This window comes from Schistocerca piceifrons, chromosome 1, assembly GCF_021461385.2.
Source record: "Schistocerca piceifrons isolate TAMUIC-IGC-003096 chromosome 1, iqSchPice1.1, whole genome shotgun sequence".
NCBI classification, from domain to species: domain Eukaryota; kingdom Metazoa; phylum Arthropoda; class Insecta; order Orthoptera; family Acrididae; genus Schistocerca; species Schistocerca piceifrons.
Window position 1 is genome coordinate 244,775,252 of NC_060138.1, and position 12,508 is coordinate 244,787,759.

The 12,508-nt window shown below is 39.4% G+C and overlaps 1 protein-coding gene across 1 annotated transcript in view; it reads right to left on the reverse strand.

The window, feature by feature from the left end:
- LOC124796147 (signal recognition particle 14 kDa protein) overlaps positions 1–12,508 on the reverse strand; it is a 43,177-nt gene that overhangs the window by 23,812 nt on the left and 6,857 nt on the right. Inside the window, exon 3 of the mRNA XM_047260242.1 lies at positions 11,138–11,250. Within this exon, the coding sequence (XP_047116198.1) occupies positions 11,138–11,250 (113 nt within the window). The remainder of the gene's footprint in view (positions 1–11,137; positions 11,251–12,508) is intronic.

Below are 12,508 nucleotides of genomic sequence, written 5' to 3' on the forward strand. Positions count from 1 at the left end.
TAATAAACTCAATTAAAAACTGGCAGACATATCAAGCAATTTGGGAATTTCTTTCCCATTCACAAAGAAAGCATCGTGATCACAGTTTGAGTCCAGTATTTTCAAACGAACTGCTTATGACTTACAGTTCCTGTAGCAATGTATCCACAGGTAACTTTGCATGAGAGCCAACATTTTTTTCCAGCTGAATGTTTGTGAACAGCAGGGAAACTCCTATTTTGTCCACAAAAGGCAATGCCAAAATTGAATATATAAGGGCAGTCAAATGAAAGCAAGCAAACAGAAAAAGTAAGTTAACTGTTTATTATTTCAAAAGTATTGGCCAGAACTGTTAATACATTTCTCCCACTGTGAGCCAAGAAAGCCATCTTTACTGTTTCATTTAGCAACATTTGCTCCTTAGCACAGTTTTAGACTTTACCACTGAGGTAACTCAATTTTCTTCTACAGCATTTCTAAGATCAGTAGATGTACTTTTATGATTAATATGACATTCTCAGATCCAAAGAAGTCCCTTGATCTTAGGAACCACTGTCCACATAATTTTATGTTTCTGTCCCTTCAGCTTCCTAGAAGCCTAATTAGAGGAGAATTCTGCATATATACCCATACCCTGCAAATCACTGAGTGTACATCTTCCCAGTACCTTTTCCTATTCCATTCCCGTATGAAGCATGACGAAAGTGATCAATCACTACTGTGCATGCTGTAATTAGCCTAAATCTCTTTTTGCTATTCCTACAAGAGTGGGGGAGGGGTATCTTCATTTAGGGTCATTCCATGTCAGATCAACACAGAAAAAGACCATTTTTTACTTCACTGCCTCAGATTTTCTTAAAATTTGGCACCGGTGTACTGTTGGTATACACTTAGCAAAATATGAAATTTTACTGATCTATGTCGACTCTTCATTTCTGAGTTACAGAGCTGTGAAGTTATCATACATGGGAGAAAGAACAGGGAGTGGTAGTTTTTAGAACAACTGGACCTACAGACTTGGGATAGATAACATTTTACAGCATTTAACTATGTTTCCAGAATGAAATTTTCACTCTGCAGCGGAGTGTGCGCTGATATGAAACTTCCTGGCAGATTAAAACTGTGTGCCCGACCGAGATTCGAACTCGGGACCTTTGCCTTTCGCGGGCAAGTGCTCTACCATCTGAGCTACCGAAGCACGACTCACGCCCGGTCTCACAGTTTTACTTCTGCCAGTATCTCGTCTCCTACCTTCCAAACTTTACAGAAGCTCTCCCGCGAACCTTGCAGAACTAGCACTCCTGAAAGAAAGGATATTGCGGAAACATGGCTTAGCCACAGCCTGGGGGATGTTTCCAGAATGAGATTTTCACTCTGCAGCGAAGTGTGCGCTGATATGAAACTTCCTGGCAGATTAAAACTGTGTGCCCGACCGAGATTCGGTACTCATGCCAATTGTTACAACAATACTCACTGTCACAGTCGAGTGTCCTGGTGTGTGTGTGTGTGTGTGTGTGTGTGTGTGTGTGTGTGTGTGTGTGTGTGTGTGAGATAAAAAGTGACTTAAAATCAATCATGAAAATGTAAAAGTTATGGCTAATTTTTAAAAAGTGATTTTCTACTTCAACATTAACTGTGTTTGAGTGTCCCTCCCCTCCTCCCCCATCCCTTCCCCCCCCCCCCCCCCCAAGATAGAAAATGAACACAGTGTCCATCAAGATGGGAGCAGACATTGAGAATACAGTGTTGCAATGCATTACAGAAAAAATCACTTTGTTAGAGACAGAAGAAAGCTCAGAAATATCACATAATGCATGCCTGAATTGTAACTGCAATTCAAAAATCCATGATAAATGTAGGAAGAAAATTACTGTGTTCAAAAATGTACAGTCGCTAAGTGACAAAAATGTTGAAGATGAGCATTCTTACTCAGAAACATTACTGCACACTGATACAGAACTTCAGAGGTTGTACAGTCACTTAATATATCTCTTGAAAAGTTGGGCAAGTCTCCCACTGCTAAGAGAAAAACAAAATATAATACTGTACATCGAAAGTAAGAAAAATTTCCGCATCTATGAAACTAACTGTTTTCTGCTTCTGCTGAAAGTTTGTCATCAGAAAGCAACAATGATGTTGAGAAATGTGAAATTGTAAAAAATCTGAAAAATAAGTTTTCCAGATGTATGAGTAGAATGAAAAGGCTAATGCTTCTGGGAACATGTTCGCCAAATAATTGGAGCATTAGAAACATAATGCGTGAATTCAATGCACCGAACTACATGGCTAGGCAGTCAAAAAGAATTGTTAAAGAGAAAGGCTTTTTGGAAGGTCCAAATTTAAAACCAGGATAAAGCTTGCCAATATAGGCACTGGAAAATGTAAATTCATTTTATGAATATAATGTAGTTGGTAGAGCCATGCCAGGTATTAAAGAATATGAGACAGTTACTGCATCAGACTGAAGTAAATAAAAGATCTTGAAAAGACTTGTATTACATATGCTTAAATAAGAACATAAAAATTTTAAAAGACATGTTTTGGGCATACAAAGTGGATTCTCTAAATTTGCTGAATTGAGATCTACACATTGTACGTTAGCTGGCCAAACTGGACAAATCAGCAAAATATGAAAACTGAGGACAGGAAATACTACATTTAGAACTGTAAAAAAATGTAAAACTAAAAATCACTAGCAATGCCTTGTAAAAGTGCTTTGTAACCCATTGTCTGTTGATTGCAACAAGGGGAAGTGTGCTATTTGTTCAGGCGGAACTGAGATGCACAAAATTTTGGAAGAATCCTATGCTAAAAATCCAACTGAAAAAGTACAATTTCATCAGTAGGTTTCACTTGACCATTGTAATCTAGAGACTTTGGAAAAAGATTCAGAAGAGTTTACTGATTTACTCTGCAGCAAGTTGTCCTCTTTGGTTCAGCATGACTACATGGTCAAGCAGCACAGACATTTTCTTATCTGCACAAACGAAAATCTGAAAGAGTCAGAATTCATTGCCACATGTGATTTTTCTGAAAATCACAACATATTTCTACAAGATGAAGCTCAGAGTTACCACAAACCAACAGGTCACAACCCATCCCTTTGTTATATATTTCAAACAGGAAAACAAAGTTGAACATCTTAGTTATGTAATTGTTTCTAATTCACTAGAGCGCAACAACAGTTGCTGTATATACTTGTTAAAAAACTCAACTTTTCTGACAACCAAAATTTAAAACCTTCCAAAAAAGTTTTACTATTATGTAGGTGGGCCTGCTGCCCAACACAAAAACAAAAAATCCTTCTTGAACTCTGTTTCCATTAGTGGAAGCACAGAGGCACTTTCTTGCCATAGCACATGGAGAAGGGACTTGTGACGGTGTTGGAGGACCTGTCAAGAGACTGGCAGCTTATGCCAGTTTGCAAAGTCCCTATGAAACCCAAATACAAACCCCACTGCAACTTTTTTAATGGGCAGCAGAAAACATTACCAATGTAGACGTTGCATATTCAGCTCAAGACATTGAATCCAAATGTTTCTCGAAAAACTGCTTTGAACAAGAACTGACTATCCAAAGAATGCATCAATACCATGCATTTACTCTGAAAACTAGATCAACAATATTGGTGATAAACTTTTCTTTGAATTCAGAAGTTTGTAAAAGGGGAGTGTCAAAATCACCTGATGAACTAAAATTAGTGGACATATCAGGCTACATCACTGTTCTCTATCAAGCAAACTTGTGGCTTGGGTATGTCTTACAACACAAAAATGAAGAACTTGCTGAAGTAAAAATAACTTTTCTTCATCCAGCTGGGCCATATATATCCTCCTTTTTGTGGCACCTTCCCCGGGGCCAACACAGCACTGCCACACACACATGGCCTTGTAAAAGTATGTGCATGTGTCACTGCATTCCTCCCCTCTTAGATAGATCACGGATTCTTGTCCTTTTTGTATGCTGGACTCTGGCTAAGATGGCGTGGTGCAATGGGAGCGTACAGTCTGAAGTGCTTCGGGCGCACACACATCATGGGCCCAGCGACTCAAGCAGAGATCGTCCGTGTGGATGTCAGAGGGCACCGCCCCAGGCAGGTGGTGATGACAGGTGAAATCCACATTTGGCGACATCCGAAACCACGTGACCAAACAGCCACACTTGGCTGGAAGAGGTGCAGCGGCTGCACAGGTTGACATCCAAATGGAGGACGTAGGAAGTGTACCAGTGTCCTCAGCTGGCATGCATGGAGTAGCTCTTCTCGCCGAATGGCTTGAAACGGTACAAGGAGAGAAATCAAGCTAAGGCAATGTCAGACAAAGTGTGGACAGCATACTGTTTCATCTCAGTTTTGAACGTTCAAACTAGGCTTCCACCTCACCATGAGACTGAGAATGGATGGAACTGCGGCCCAAGAATGTGGCGGGAATCACAAAATGCTGCAAAACCTTGCAATGAAAACTGTGGACAATCGTCTGACACTAATGTCATGGGTAAGCCTTCAAATGATAAAATTTTGGGCAAGGCTGCGCAAATGACAGAGGAATTTAGAATATGCATCAATCACCAATTGCCATTAAGTGTTGAGAAAAGGGCCAGCTAAATCCATATGCATATGATCTCACGGATGTGACAGCATCAGTCAAAGAGACAATGATACACAGGGAGCAGTTTAAAGCATCACATACTGCGAACAGGAGGCAACCAGATGGGTAATTTCACCGTTCAAGCTGTGCCAAATCACATGTCGATGGGCCCAGTGCTATATTATGCATGATCACCCCAATGATCTGCATGCCCCTGAATGAAGCACTGGGGGGCCATGTGATACATGGCTAAAAGCAGAACACCATTTCGAAAGATCCAATAATTATTGAGGGTGTTGGGCGCATAAGGAATTGGTAAATCCAGCTAACCATGTTGTACAAACGTTATGACCTCCCATAAAACGGAGTCTGAAGTTACAACCTTCAAGACCTGTGCACTAGTTACAGGAAAACCATCAATTGTCTTCTGCACAGAGACATCACTGTGGGTAAAAAGCAATTTCTCCTGATCAAATCCTGGGTCCAGAATGGCCGGCAGACAAGACAAAGCATCAGTATTTGCATGTTGACTCGTAGAACAGAAATGAATCTCATAGTTGTAACAGAAAAACAAAACAGTCCAACACTGAATGTTATGTGCCACTTCACCTGGTAACAATGCAGAAGGACTGAATGAGGAAACCAATGGTTTGTGATTAGTGATCAGGAGGAATTTGGTACCACAGAGAAAAAAATCTTCACAGCATATACAACAGATAAAGTTTTCTATCTGAGTGTGCCTAGTTTAAGCAAGAGTCAGCATTTTTTGGGCATAAACAATAAGCTGCTAGGAGACATCATGATATCTATGAGCCAGTACCACCCGCAACCAATAATTTGAAGCATCTGTTACTAGGAGCAAGTGGAAACCTTGCTGGTACACTACTACGCAGGTCCCAGACTGTAATGTGGGCTTATGTGTGGAAAATGTGGTTTCGCAAGCCAGCAGCCAGTGAACATGAGTCACCTGGCGCAGCGATTGGCTTCGCAATTGTCGCTGTCCCAGACAAAAATTTATGATGGTAGGTGACTTTACCTACAAAAACCTGAAATTCTTAGACTGACATAGGGTGTGTAAGTAACATAATAGCAGAAACATGTTGATGCAGGGGTTTGAGACCCTCGTAAGAAACTTCAAAAGATGAATGATAAAAGCTTGAAAAAAATTGATATTTTTCTAAATTACTCTTCAACTTGGCCACTTGGACGAGAGTAAAACGAGTATGGAGATTTTGTAAATGCTCCTCAGTGGAGGCACCGGAAACTACAATATCATCCAAATAGTTTGCACAGTCCAGCACAGACGATGTAAGTTGCCCCAAAAACCAGTGAAAAATAGCAGTAGCACTGCGACTCTGAAAGACAGCTGCAAGTAATGGTAAAGAACGAAGAAGGTATTGACAACCCACATACGTCGTGACTCTCTATCTAAATGGAGTTGTAAATAGGTGTCCGACAGGTGAACTTTTGAGAAATATTGACCACCTGATAACTTTGAAATGTTTGCCCATGCACGATGTCAGGTATGTATCCACTATAGAGTGTGCATTCAGAGACATTTGAAACTTGGCACAGAGGTGTAACCAGCCCAATGGTTTCTTTACTATAATTAAGGGAGTAGACCGTTCACTTAATACAACAAGTCTAACAATGCCAGATTCCGCGAGGAGATCTAACTCATCTTTCACTTGTTCCCTGACTGCCACTGGAAGCACGTGGGCCCAGAAGACGAGGCCAAGCAGGTTTCATGGTAATGTGCACTTGAAAACTGTTGGTACACTCCAATCCAGGAGAGAACAAAGAGGAAAACTCAGAACATAATGCATATAACTGTGTACACAGCACATTTTCAGACACTAAATTCACTTCATGTGAAATGGTGAAACCAAACAACTAAAAAGCAACTAATGCAAAAGATGCTCCTTACATGTGTTATCTACAAGAAATGTACATGACTGGACTACTGACTTGTTTGTCACTGCGGCAGAGAACTGGCCAAGAATAGGAACACACTATTTATTGTAATTTACTAACTTTCGTGACACAGGGAGACGCGAAGAGGAACTCAAGCTCATACAAATTTATGACTTTAACTAGATTACTGCAGCTCCTGTATCCACTTGCATGTGTAGAACTTTATGAAAAACCACAACATCAATGAAAAACTTGGTTGACACAACAGAAATAGTCAATACAATGTTGTCCATATCCACATCAGGATCGTTGTGCTAAGTTTTAGCATTACAAATAGAAGCAATGTGACCTTTTTCGTTGCAATTATGACATTTAGCTTAGTGTTTTGTGGAGACTAGGTGCTCATGGTTAATGAAACAATAAGGACAGTATAGGAGTGTGGAACACGTATGTTGCTGTTCACTGGCCAGTTTACTTTGCGACACCAGCCGCCTTGATGCTGTGATCGTGTGCGGGCCACCGAGCCCATGTCTTCTCACTGCGAACTATATGAAGCTTGTTGTAGGGGAGAGGGTTGGACTGCTGATACTGCACACCATGACTCAATTTGGTTATCCGCTGCTCACTGTGCTATAGCTAAAACCTCAGAAAGGGATGGATTTTCACACTAGAGGTCACACTCAAGATCTGGAATTAAAAGTGTAATAGCATCTCTCACAATCTAATCAGCATATGACTATCATATCGGACACAAATGACAATGACAACTTAACCGATGGCGTTCGCTGCCCGTGTTCAACAGGACTGATGTGGTTGCTTCCTTCAGTGGTAAAACTCAACCCAGGATTCAATAACATGGATGCACTTACAGTACATTTTTGAAAGAGGTTCACACATTTGGTCCAACATTAACTGTCAGTAGTCCCAAAAGCTTGACAGTGTTGTCGCACACTTTTCTCGTATGTGTCCTATTCCTCAACAGACTCATCGTATGTAGAAAAGGGAGACAGATAAACCATGGGGGCCGCAAAGGCCGAAACAGCAGCCAAGGAGCATGCCGACTAAACAAAACAGAAAGCAATGGTTGAAGTACCACAGTTTGATTGCCCAGTGTCTTTGGTGGTGCAACACTGTGGCGAATGATTCTTGATCTCTGATCAACTGATGTAAAATGTCCTACTTAACACTATTAGCCATCATGAGAATTAATGAAGGACCAATCAAGACATAAATATGCACGGATAACAGGACCACCACTGGCCACCAATCATGTTGTAATTAGGTACAAGCACAACATGACCAGTAGACTGAACACAACTTTATGCCACGAAAGTGTTAACAACTTGAACATAGTGTTTAAGTGACATTCAGCAGGAACCAACATGCACACAAAGAGCTACAGCAAAGCACACAGAGAACAGGCTGAGCACTGCTTGGCTGGCCTTAAGTAGAGTTGACCACATAGCGGGCTATGACGGTTGATCTCGCACACACATACAAAAGTCCGAGGCACACACTGCAGATTTGAAAGTACGCACATGCATCACTGCACTTTTCATATCCAAGAAATTCTTATATTCTGTGAGTATCAGTAATGGTTGTTTTGGTGAAAATAAAACCTGTGAATCCTACTGGAAGAACATATATTTTACTTGGAAGTGATGTGTACCAAATGAATGAAGCTTTTTCAAACTTAAAGTGATAAACAGAACCTGTTACTTAATAGTAAGTTTTACAGTGGACTATTTACTTAAATCTTTATCATAACAATGTTTATGTTTGAAAATATCATCATTAGTTGAGTTGTAACAATTAACATAAGTACACAGTTGAATTATTGGATTTTTTTTTTACTAATGAAGAAATTATCATCACAAATTTATATTCTGGCCTGTGATTTACAACAGCATAAATCTGGAAATGTTAAAACATGTACTTTTCAAAAAAAAAATTAAAATTTTAAATTTGTTTTGAAAATAATTTTCTTATATTAACCATATCTTGTTGTATACCATAGGAAAGAGTGTGAAAAATACTATAAAATGGTATTGATCCATGGTCTGTAGCTCAATTAGAAAAGCTTCTAATGCAACTCCAAAACCTGCCATTCCCTGTTTTTGGACCCATTTATAATTTTACAGCTATGTAATTCAGGAATTGACTTGGCCCGGCAAAATTTCACATTTTTCTATGTCTATACTAACAGTACACCTATGCCAAATTTCAAGAAAATATGAGATGGTGTGGTTTGGCCCCGTGTTAGTCTGACATGGAATAACCCTTTATGAGCTTTCACCTATCTTCATGCATCTGTCGGTTCTGCTTTTCCAATATCTCAGTGACACTACCCATGAGTCAAATGTATTGAGCATTCAAGCTGCCCTCCTTTGTACACCATAAGGCATTTAACCTGTAGTGAAGCTATCACTCACATACAAATTCTAACACAGGAGTACTGTATTTTGTCTGATTTGGTGAGCACTAGCCTGAGACCACTGTGGTAACAGTAGTAGTAGTAGTAGTAGTAGTAGTAGTAGTAATAATAATAATAATAATAATATAAACCTTTGTGGTGGAAGATTGCACTGTAACTCAGTTGGTGTCACAGCAGTGAATGATACAGGATTAGCACTGAGGTGGGAGGCTTGCACCATGAAATACATGCCAGTGCACAATAAACATTTCTTGCATGTTCTACTCTCTAAAGAAAATACTTAATGTGGATTTACCATGTCAGCTGACAGTCAAAGATTGGTACTAGGAATCATGCAGTCAAGGTTACTGGTAACATGTGGACTTCCAAATTCAGCCATGAATCAAGCTGCTTTAATTTTTTGTAAGGATCTGTCGCTACTTGGCATTTGCAAGCTGATATTCCTTGCCCAGTTTTATCAGCCAGTATTATGACAGCACAATGTAGACTATGGCAGGTATCCCACAGACATATTAACTGAATAGAGGCATGTTGTAACAGTTGGGTAGTGGTAGTGGTGGTAAGTTCCTATGGGACCAAACTGCTGAGTTCATCAGTCCCTAGACTTACACTCTACTTAATCTAACTTCTAACTTACACTAAGAACAACACACACACACACACACACACACACACACACACACACACACACACACAAGGGAGGACCCAAACCTCCGACAGGGAGGGGGGAAGCTGTTGGGAGTGGGGGTGGGGGATGGGGGGGGGGGGGATGAGATAGCGAGCTGTGTGAAATGTGGCAAGGCACCTCAGACCACATGGCTATCCTGTGCGAAATAACAGTTGGGAGTAGAGAAGTTACAGTATCAGCGAAATATATGATAAACAATATTGTACTACTGTCTGAGGGAAGCCTTGTAATATTTTCCATAGGAGCACCATCTTGTCTCCCAACCGGATGTATGTCCATCAAGTATGAGGCAATATATAAATTCATGCTGCCATATCTGAAATTCTAAAAGTTCACGGCTTATGTACGAGTATAGGAATCTGTACAATATAACATCCAAATGACAAGGAAGCTTTTCCAGATGAATGTGGTCAAAGTGTTAGCTGCCAACTCTGCGTAATTACTATAAGTCTTCCCTCCTTTTCTGAAGCTGCTTCGAGTGCTGGGCATCCAGCAGCTATTTCTGATGTGTTTTCAAAAAACATTTCAAGAGCTTTGCTGAAGCAGTAGCCTAAAAAATTAGATAGTATCATACTTCAGTATGGAAACAATGATTTGTGTCATCCACATCACTGGCAGAATTTCATGCCCTACATTTCACCGACGATCTGATGATGATTGGTCCTAATGACAAACAGGTGAGCATCGAGTAACAGATTTTGCCAATTGTGAGTTGGTGTTACACGTTTGTTTGATTGCCAGCTTAAGTCCCTTTATAGTATGAAGGCTCTCAATGCTGGAGGTAAACCATTTCTTTGATGAGAACTGTTCACTTTGTTCCTAGTACTGTGCTCTTCTCATACACCAACTCAAGCTAGGATGTTCTTTATGAAAATTTACTTCGTACCAATGGACAAAGAGGAAGTGAGAAGGGAAAGAGCTTAATGCCATTCAATCCATTACTTTTGACATTTAAATGATAGCAACTTTATAACAATTAAAAACTGTGCTGATGCTAATACAAACCATACTGAATAGTTCTCAAATTGATGAAGGAAACTGCACAAAAAGGAAATCCTAGGAGCGAAACTAACCTACTATCTTGAATAAATATATCTTATATTTTCACTTTCTTCCTCTGAAGAATTAAATAGTGCTTCATGTAATACTGGTAAAAACTGGAATAAAGTGAAATTTCTCCACGCAGCTGCTCCACTCGTTGCATATGAGAAACTTCATGCTGTCTAGATCTATCAGTGGTATGTATCTTTATAAACTTGCACTATTTAGATAGAATAACATTAAAATAATTGGTGCAAAATGCTCCTTCAAATATCTTTGTCTGATTTTTCACTGAACTCATGTTCTTCCCTTCATCTGGCATACAATCATAGCAAAAAAAGAGATAACCACACACTTTACCTTGGGACATCCCACATGCGAATCTCTTTGCCAACGTCATTTTGCACTTAGCACTCAAAACTTTTCATAGGTACACCCTAATAAACAATAAATTGATTATTATAAAACAAACTGCAAATATGTTTTGTAACTTACAACAGTACTGATTTTTTTGTTCTTTAAAGTTGCTCTCATTAGACACATAAATTCAGTAGGTTCTGGAAGAGGTTTCTTTCCTTTTGCTGGATGTGGTTTCGTGCGGCCATCATCTGAAAAGATTAAAGTTTTGTTATTAAGGACATAAATGAATCTTTTCCTTCATTTGTGTTTTTTCATAATATTTGAAATTTTCCCCAGTAGCCTGCATGTCCAAGAGAAGGAACACCAACATCAAAGACAGGTGAAAGCTTGAGATAATGTTAAGAAATGGCAGGAAGAAAAAAAAAAGGGGTGGCAGTATCTAATACGGAGCAAACAATGAATGACTTTACATAGGGACATATAAGGACAGCTTATAAAGCTCAAAGTAATGACTTACAAAATTTCAAAGATCACTCATAATAAAATCCTGACTACACTCTCGCACTACACTTGGATTAAAATATTCTGAAACTCGAAGTCATTTTTTAGTTTCTGTGTAGCTTTGAGGTCTAATCATGTATTTCAAAACAGTTTCCTGCGAACATAAACCTTTGAGGAGCTGGCTGGAGCACAGTGGATGTATTTATATCATACCAATGGCGAGCATTTGTCACTCAACTGACAAACTGCCATCACTTTCAGTCTCTAATGAGGTAACATCACACTCTTGTTCACTTTCACAGCTGCTAAATTCACCGTCAAACTTATAATCACTACAGCCATCTTTTTTCGACAACTATGCCTAAACACAATGCAGGAGTGTACTTGAAAGCATGTGTTTTGATGTCGAGTATCCAAAGCTGCACACAGTAAAGACAATATCTAGTGGATACCATCTCAATCAAAACATGACAGCTAGACTACAATCGTAGTAACAGATCCTTCCTAGCGGCCAATTACTTAACTATCAGTGCTGAAATGGATATAAGTAGGGTTTTACTTTTCTTGAAGATCTGTTCTCAAGTCACCTGAGCGTACCCAGGGTTTTAAGTTTCTGTCAAAATAAAAAATAATGAGAACTTGGGTTTTATGGTACGGGGTTAATATATTTAGTAATACTGTAAGACTAAAGCAACAACTGTGTTAGCACACTCTTGGTTGAGAATACTGTGTTGTCCAAGTTCATTGCACAACAATTGAAGAACAAATCCTAGTGCATGAACTGCAATACAACAAGCCTTAAATTTCACTGAATATAAGTGATCGGAGATAAGCTACATTGACAGATATTTCAACTGCGAGTTCAAGTAGACCAGTTGATATGTAAGCTAGTAAGGTAGAGATGAGTTAATTTATATTACAGGATTCGGCTGCAGTCAGTAACAGAAAATTTTACGCTTAAACTTTGAGAAAAGCTAGTTCAACAGTAATTACTATTACTAGGTA